The following is a 9,132-nucleotide window of genomic DNA, read 5'->3' as shown; positions in this document are numbered from 1 at the left end:
ACCTATATATTACTGTAGTACCAGAATATACCTGTGTAAAAAATTTCTTCTTTGCTTTGGTTTTTGGCATCCTTAATTATAAGAACTTGCACAACACACGCCACGCATCTTAATTCTCATATAGACGCAGACAAATTAATTAACTCATATATTTTTGACTCCCGCATAATCAAACTCGTACATTAAATAAATTATTTGATCAATTAATTCAATGTTAAAAGCTAGGTACTTTAATTATACTAAACTACCAGAAGATATCATGGAAAATAGACATCATTAGACGAAACGACTTCTAAATGGATCACATACATAATCAATGAGAATCAGTACATCCCAATGCCACACAATTATTGCCAATCTAATTATTATAATCATTATTTTTAAACACTTGATTATAAAGGCACTTTATATCTTTATATCCTTGCGTATTAATAAAAATACTAATTCTAAACTTTGAATTTGGAATCGTAGAGGCGAGAATCGAAGTGAATGGCTGGCGAAAATCGAGCGTTGCATTCCGAACTTACAAGATTCAAATATCGAACAGATGGTTGGTATAAAATGGCTGTGGATCATCTTTATAGCACATTATAGTGTTGCTTCCCTTAGTGCTCACATCAAATCGACCATGAAATTCGTTAGTATATGTGATATTATTTAGTTTAAGCAATGTGGTGTAGTGTTACCTTTCTATTTTCATGTCACGACACATAAGTGATGCGTTTCGTGGATTCTGTGGACTTTAATCTATTAGTGAAGTGATCAAATACTATATATATATATATATATAGTATATTCTATTTAGATCAATGAAATTGAAAACTTAAAAAAAAATGCTAAAGGAATCAGTGACAAAATCTGATGTGTCAATTTAAATTAGGCAAATAAACTTACACTCGTGCACATATAGTTAATTAAACCGTACAGTTATGATAAACAGTTATTTGTCTTGCATAACCCAATTTTAGTGCATTTAATAATTATTGAATGCACAGTGACGTCGACATAGTTATTACATAAAACCTACACAATTGTGTACTTATTTCAAATTTTCTCAAGGGCATTTTATAGGTGAATGAAAGGACAGTGTTCATTCAATATACTATTTTACCGTCAAGACTTAACAACAAGCTTATTGCTATAATATATAAGAGCAAGGAGAGGCTATGATTTTATTTTCACTTCTCAATATAAATATTCTTCTTGTTCCTTACCAAACACAATTTTAAATAGGGCAGGCGCGTAATGTATTTTACAACAGTCTATTTTCTGTCATATTTTCATTCACTTTTAAGGCTTTCATTATCATTCCTATCGCTCTTCTTCCATCTCCTGTTTTGTCTCCCTCTCCATCCTTCTACATCATACTTTTTTGTCACATGCTATTCTTCCCTTCTCACATGCCCAAACCTCATAGCCTCATAGCTTCTTAATCTCTCTATTACCGGAGCAACTTTCATATTTCCTCTAATATATTGATTTCTCACCAAGTATCGTCTCATATCCACGTGATAGAAATATTTAATTTTAATTAAAAAACCCTAATAATTATAAACAAACAAACTTTGCTTCTCGAAAATCAAATTTAGGACACAAAATTATGTTTTCTTTGTTATATTTACATCCACCCCCAATGTGCAAGTGTAGATATAGTCATACTATCCAAATTCATGCTTCCATAATGCATACTTTATTGTAAATGCGAAAGTCTGTCCGTCTGCCGCTTTCACGGCTAAACCACTGGGCGGATTTTGATGAAATTTTCAAAAGATATAGTTAATGACCAGATCAAGCATGCTAATGCTTGACCTGGGGTCATTAGGTACCACGATAGCGAAAGAGCTAGTATAAGTAACGGGCATTAGCTAGTTCAAACTATATAATATAAATACGAAAGTAAGAGTTTGTGTCAGTTTGTTACCTCTTCCCGCTCTATCTACTCAACCAATCTTCTTGAAATTTTGCATACAATGTAGTTTGAAGTATGGGAAAGGACATAGGGTACCTTTCATCACGGAAAAATAATTGTTCCTGTGGGAATTTAACGCGGGCGAAGCCGCAAGCCAAAGTTGGTGATATATATGTGTACAATTTCAAATCTTAGTAGTTTCCCTATGCTATTTGTAAGATCTTTTATAAGATTATATATATATATATATATATATATATATATATATATATATATATATATATATATATATATATATATATATATATAATCTTATAAAAGATACACCCATATATATATATATATATGCCTATAAACCTATCATTACAGCTCATCATTCTAACCCTGGCTTCAGTGGCCACCGCGGCAAAGCTGGACAACGTCTACCTCCCCCCTCACTCCAGCTCTTCCGGAGGCCCCGAGTCAGACCTCCAGGCACCCTTCGAGAGCCCCCAAAATTTCGCAACGAACAGAAATAGCCAAGCATCAGGCAACGACTTCGCTTCCAATAGAAACGGCCAATCAAACTTTGGAGCCAATAGAAATGCCCAAAACTATGCTTCAGCCAATGGAATCCAATCTTCTGGCAATAACGTGGAGATACTGAAATATGATAACCAGATTGATGAACAAGGATATCATTATGCTTACGAAACCAGCGACGGAACCAAAGTGGAGCAAGATGGTGAGTTTGTTTATGATTAAACTGTCTGTGCCTCCATTGGCGTGTGGTTCCGCCCTAGTATAAGACTACTCTATTTCTTGTGGATATCGTATGGACTAAGAGACAGCTTTAGCATTATTAACATAGCATTTCCAAAGGGGAGTTATTGTGATATCAGACAGGCATAGATATCTTGAATATCTCCTACTAGCTGCTCATCCCGGCTTCGCTCGGGTGAAAACATAATAAATTATCCACCCAAACCTTCCTTGGGAATTTCCGCATGAAAATCCGTGCAGTAGTTTTTGAGTTTATTGCGACCAGACTGACAGACGCGGCGGAGAACTTCGTTTTATAATAAGGATAAGGATAGACAAACATTAGGACAGTTACAATTGCATTGTATGTATAGACACCTCTTAGAGATTGATAGATAAATAAATATATTTCGCCTTTACATTACTTTTATAGACTACGGGAAGCACTCAGCTATCGTTAATATTTTATAATTATTACTTTTAATATACTTATTGTCTCGTAGTGGACACAATGGAATTTGAATTGAAACTCAAACTCGAAATTAACTTGGTTTTAATGAATTTTTGGTTCTGAGCCACAGTACAATACGTGGCTTCACTTGCGAATGTAGAAATGAAGAATATGCAGGTAGTTAAATTATTATAAATGTTTTAAGTATCTTGCTATTAATCTAATAAGTTGCTTGTTTCAGGACAACGCCTGATAGATTTAATCAGGCGTTGTCCTGAACACCTACTAATATAAATACTGCAAGAATTTCCAGTTTCGAAGTGTATATTTTAATCCAGAATTTTTTTAGCAGTAAAATTTTTCACAACGTGTCCAAATTCACTAAGTCTTCACTTCACAGTGTTGGATGGTTGGAGGAGTAAAACTCCCAGCCGTCACACTATCACAAATAAAAAATCGATAAGTAATGAAACGGTCAAGTGCGAGTTAGATTCACCTACCGAGGGTCCCGTACAAGCTTGTAGGTAAACACGAATGGCAGCTTATTAGGATAAGCTACTATCCTATCCTACTAATATTCTAAATGCGAATGTTTGTGAGGATGTATGACTGTATGTTTGTTACTCTTTCACGCAAAATCTACTGGACCGATTGTTATGATAGTTGATACACGGGTAAAATGTAGGGTACTTTTTATCCCGAAATTCTCACGGGGTCGAAGCCTCGGGGCGCAGCTAGTGTTCCATAAATACAAAGCCTTGGAAGGAACTTACAATGGCCAGCCGCGTTTCGAACACGTTCATGCTTCTATGACAAATTTCATTATTCTAATTTAACGGGAACCCTTATTTTTTGAGATTCTTATAAAGTTGCAAAATTTCATAATCGCGTTGACTTCCAATTTCGATTATTTTTTACATCTTCAAAGGACCATTGTCTCGAATATTTCATGTAGATTTCAACTTCATACCTATACGTGTTACTGAGAAAAAGTGGCAAAAAATACTTTCAATTAACGAAAACTGAGATAAAAAGAAACGTAAATCTACAACAAACAAACCAAAAATCTACCAATCTTCACCCGCGGATTCCTAAAAAAGTTACGCAATAATATAATACTGGTATTATTATTTAACTTTCTTCATATAATGTTTATATTATTATATCAGCACCCGACCTCGACTCCGCCTGAGGTCATAAGTTCGATTCTCGACTCTGGCATTTTCGGTGCTAATGTACGAACGGATTTGTAACTGGCGAAAGGATACCTAGAGACCTTTCACACTCAACCTAGTCTGTCTAGGCTATAACAAATTCAAATTCAAAATTCTTTACTCAATTTAGGATGATATACATCACTTATTGACGTCAAAAAATTACTTAATCTAAGTCTACTGCCGGCTTCCAAAGCGCAGGTGAAGAAGAAGCGGCGCAACAAACTTCACCGCAGCCTTTTCTCCAAGGACGTCAATTAACTAATAACACATGTACTTACTTACTAGCTGCACCCTGCGGTGTTCTTCTTCATAGTCGTATTCCTCATGGCAGAGGGTCGTGGTCATTACATGGAATGAAACACACGTAACAACTTTCTTGGCATTATTAATGGAGTGGTTTGCCATTGCCTTCTCCATTTCACACACAAGTTAATAATCAACAAGTGTGCAGGTTTCCTCACGATGTGGAAAACACACCGTAAGCAAGTGTTGGTCGATGAAAACAACTACACATGAGCCAGGGTGTTTCATTCCACGTAACGATTACGACCCTCAGCCATGAGAAATGAGACTATGAAAAGATACAAATTATCTGAAAATGAAAACTGAAGCATATTACAAAAAAAAATCCATAATTTATAGGTTATATTTTAAATGCTGCATTTACTTTGCGAAATACATTCGTTCAAATATTGTATGTAGGTAAACCTACACAAGTGTATAAGCCTCTTACGATCAATTTACGTTGAATACATTTGCTTGTTTAGCCTAAATATGAAGATGTATTACTTAAAAAGTAATTGTGTTGTAAAAATAAACTCGTATCGTATATATATAATATATTCTTCACTTTTTATATAACTTCTTGTAAACTTTTTGAGCTGTTATTTTCTATACCAAGTGAATTGCTTTTAGCATAATATTTTCGGTACGCAGGGAAGTGTCGATTGGTACCAAAGGAAGGAGAACAAACGAGTTTGTTCTACTTGGATCCCAGGCTATAACGAACGCAACCGAATAGGAATCTGGAAACGCATGTGTCAAAGAAAGTGTGAATGATGGAGAATAAATGAATGAATGAATGTGAATGATCTATCTTTCACATTCACCAGCCTCTGCCAACTCAAGTAATGCCATGCAAACTAATTCAGATTATATATAAAATATTGATTTTATACACTTAAATGATTTGACGACCTACGTGGCTTAGTACGCTGTCTGGACATCCTGGGTTCGATTCACATTGAGGGCATATATGTAAACCTACGATCACATTATTTGTCTGTTATTCTGGGTGTATTGTGCCCCGTTTCTGTGTTTGTGTCCATCGGACCCGCGATACAAGTTTAGTGCTTAGAGTGGGAAGTTGAGTGCTATCCATTTATTATTTACTATCTGCGGCCCGGGACATCGCTCCCGTAGGAATTTCAGGATAAAAAGTACTATATGTGTTATTCCAGGTTATATTTTACCCGTGTAACAAATTTCATAACAATTGGCCGAATAGATTTTGCGTGAAAGATTAACAAAAACACATATCCTTATAAACTTTCGCATTTATAAAATTAGTAGGGTTTATACAATACGATTTACATTAAGAATCATTATTCTGATGGCCCTTGCACCATAAAACAGATGGGCCAGCGCTAACAACTGCAGTTTGACAAAGATAACTATGTGAGCGGTATGAATTGTGTGCCCTTCTGATCGTAATAAACCGGTACAGTCAGCCACATGTCAAGTTACTCTGCATAGAGTCATATGACGACAAGGTGTTTTTCTCCTCTAACACCTCTAGGTGTTTTTAATCCCCGACACAAAAAGAAGAGTGTTATAAATTTAACCTGTCTATGTATCTGTCTATCTGTCTGTGTAGCTCCCAAACTTATGAACCGATTTTCGTTCAGTTTTTTTGTGTCATAGATAACTTTATCCCGTGTGTTCTTAACCATGTTTCATGAAACTCGGTTCAGCCGTTCAAAAGTTGTAGCGAAATGAATACTGAAAATCGGGGGTATTTTAGTTTGTCTAACAAATAAACTTGTGGCAATGTATTTGAGTGGTATAAGTGCTGTGACTTGATATCTTGAAGGACGATATGCGAGCCAATAGTTTTGACAACTAGGCATGAATGATATAATTTTACTTTGCCCAGCAGTGGGACACATCAACAGGCTAACAAAAAATAATAATATCACAAACTACTGTTAAATCCAAGTTACAATTTATAATTGGTTTTGAAGCTGTAAATACAAATTGTTCATTAAATTTAAATACATTACAAGTTCACCTATAACGTTCTGATTTCGAAGTCAATTAAACTCGAAGTTCACTTGTAATTATTCTTATTATGTCCATTTATTATTTTATTGTAGCGTATTAATATTTTATAGTAAGCAGGTTTAACCTATGCCTTAAAATTGGTTGTGTTTATACAACCGGCCTCAATCCTCCTTAGGATTGAAGAAAGCCCTCGCAATATTGGAAAACAAGACTGCATCATAGAACATGACACAGGCCCTTTTGAACGAAGCGTCAACCCAGGATTGCCCGGACTGGGGCGTGCGCACGAGGAGAGCCGAGCCCAGATAACGGGATGAGGCAGGGAAAGTCAACCATTTTAATGTCCCTTCTGCTGGGGCAGGCTTTCCTTGGATATAGTATCTAATTCACTGAACAATTTCCCTCCCCAGGCCGCGTAATCCCAGGTCCAGTGCCAGAAGAAGGATCACTACAGGTCGCCGGCTCCTACTCCTACGTCGGTGATGACGGACAGACATACTCTGTGACGTACGTCGCGGACGAGAACGGTTTCCGTGCCGAGGGAGCCCACCTACCCACTCCGCCTCCGATCCCTGAAGCGATCCTGAAGAGTTTGCAGCTTACTGACTCGTCTCGTGGTAAGATCTATATATATAAAAGAACAAGTCTTCTCATAAAAGCCAATCGATGCAGATCCGTCGTCGTAAAATAATGGAGTATTTTCTATAGTTTTTGACACTGACGTGAGTAATGTACGTCGAGACTCCATACAATTTGACGGACGCCAAACCGCCGGAACGGGTCTGAGCAATGGGGCATGGTTTTTTACAATTTGAATAAATATTTCAATAATTTGAGACATACAACTATACAAATTCGTTGCAAATTCGCCCTTATTACTACGGCGTAAGTCCATGTAGGATAACTTGTCATACAATCCCATGGCCTCACTAGTAGGACAACATCAGCGGAACCAAAAGATGAGAGAGAACAACACGAAACAGACTTAGCAAACATCGTTAAGAAATTTTTGCTATGTACCATTAGCAGGCGTTAAACGTATAATCCTAACTAATGTTATACATGCGAAAGTAAGTTTGTGGGCCTTGAGTAGCTCATTTCCTCGACTTCATCTGCTCAAATACCTCACAAGTAAGTAGGTTAAAATAGGTACTTAGGAACTATATCTATACCATAAGAATGATGTAGGTACTTACAGATAAAGCTATTATTAAAATCATGTTTTCTTAAATGACCCTTGAAAGAAAAATTCTATCTCTAAACTATGATAAAATAAATAATAAAACTCTAAAACTTTTATTAAATTTTCAGCTCACTACGACAGTAAGAAGAGTAGTTACGACGCAGACGCCGGCTACTGACCAATTGGATTCAATCAAATATTACGTAATAGTATAGTTCATTGGGTATTTTCCCACTCAGTTTTAAAAATGTCCTAACACAAGAAAATCACTGCGTAAAATCATATTTACCAATCGAAATAAAAAATTAAAACTTATCTAATAATAAACTCAAAACCAAACAAACATAAGATTAAGTGATATCTTGAATTTGGGCATTATCACAGTGAATATGTTACGGCTAAAACCTGAAATGCGACTACAGATGTAGCTAATAACATATTTTGTACATAGATATGTACAAAATATGTTAGCCCGCTAAATCTAGATTTAGCCGGCTAAATCAAAGTAGACACCACTTCGGAGTTTAGCCGTAAAAAATATACAAAATTAAAAATGTTAACATATTTTGTTCTATGACACAAAATGTGACGAAGTCGACTTTAAATTGGTACAGTCAAGCACAGATTAATTTGATTAATTTGTACATTTTAATTTTAGTGTTAAACTGATATGTGGTTGATTGGACAATGGTCATTATGTGTGTGTTCATGTAGTTGTTAATGTACCTAAGTTGTTAATTATATAATGTAAATATTATATTTTGTTTTACTACAGAAAGTACCTACGTATAATTTCTTGCTTTTATAATTTAAATGATAAATCAGCGATATTTTTAAACCAATCTGCCTCATATTGACGACCTCGGTGGCGCAGTGGTAAAGTGCTTGCCTCTGAACCGAGAGGTCCCGGGTTCGATCCCCGTTCGGGTCATGATGGAAAATCATCTTTTTCTGATTGGCCCGGGTCTTGGATGTTTCTCTATATATGTATATATTATAAAATATAGTATCGTTGAGTTAGTATACCATAACACAAGTCTAGAACTTACTTTGGGGCTAGCTCAATCTGTGTAATCTGTCCTAATATATTTATTTATTTATTTATTATAGCTGTTTATGTAGATCACCACTTGCTTCCGTTGAAGGAAAACATCGTGAAGAAACCTGGCACGCTGGTTGTCTGTTAAATCTGGGATGATGGGATTTGTAAAAGTCGTGTCAGATGCTTTAGGCAACTTAAACATAATCTGACACCTATATTAGTAAACCGATTCGATTAGAAAAAATATCGATTTATCTTTTTATGTTTACGGATAAATTTCCTTGTATATATTGCAAGTAGTATAAT

The 9,132-nt window shown here is 35.7% G+C and overlaps 1 protein-coding gene across 1 annotated transcript; it reads left to right on the top strand.

The window, feature by feature from the left end:
- Positions 1–579: 579 nt before the first annotated feature.
- On the top strand, positions 580–8,541 carry LOC128677835 (pupal cuticle protein 36a-like). Its single transcript, XM_053758970.1, has 4 exons — positions 580–637; positions 2,279–2,633; positions 7,012–7,218; positions 7,913–8,541. Exons 1-4 carry the CDS (start codon positions 629–631, stop codon positions 7,960–7,962), a joined length of 621 nt encoding a protein of 206 aa, XP_053614945.1. The 5' UTR covers positions 580–628; the 3' UTR covers positions 7,963–8,541.
- The last annotated feature ends 591 nt before the right edge of the window (positions 8,542–9,132 follow it).

This window comes from Plodia interpunctella, chromosome 18 (genome assembly GCF_027563975.2).
Source record: "Plodia interpunctella isolate USDA-ARS_2022_Savannah chromosome 18, ilPloInte3.2, whole genome shotgun sequence".
Lineage (NCBI taxonomy): Eukaryota > Metazoa > Arthropoda > Insecta > Lepidoptera > Pyralidae > Plodia > Plodia interpunctella.
This window is presented reverse-complemented; position numbering and strand designations above follow the sequence as displayed.

Coding starts and splice junctions, on each gene's coding strand:
- LOC128677835 (XM_053758970.1), top strand. Junction 2,634..7,011: donor AACCAAAGTGGAGCAAGATG/GTGAGTTTGTTT, acceptor TTCCCTCCCCAG/GCCGCGTAATCCCAGGTCCA. Junction 7,219..7,912: donor GCTTACTGACTCGTCTCGTG/GTAAGATCTATA, acceptor TTAAATTTTCAG/CTCACTACGACAGTAAGAAG.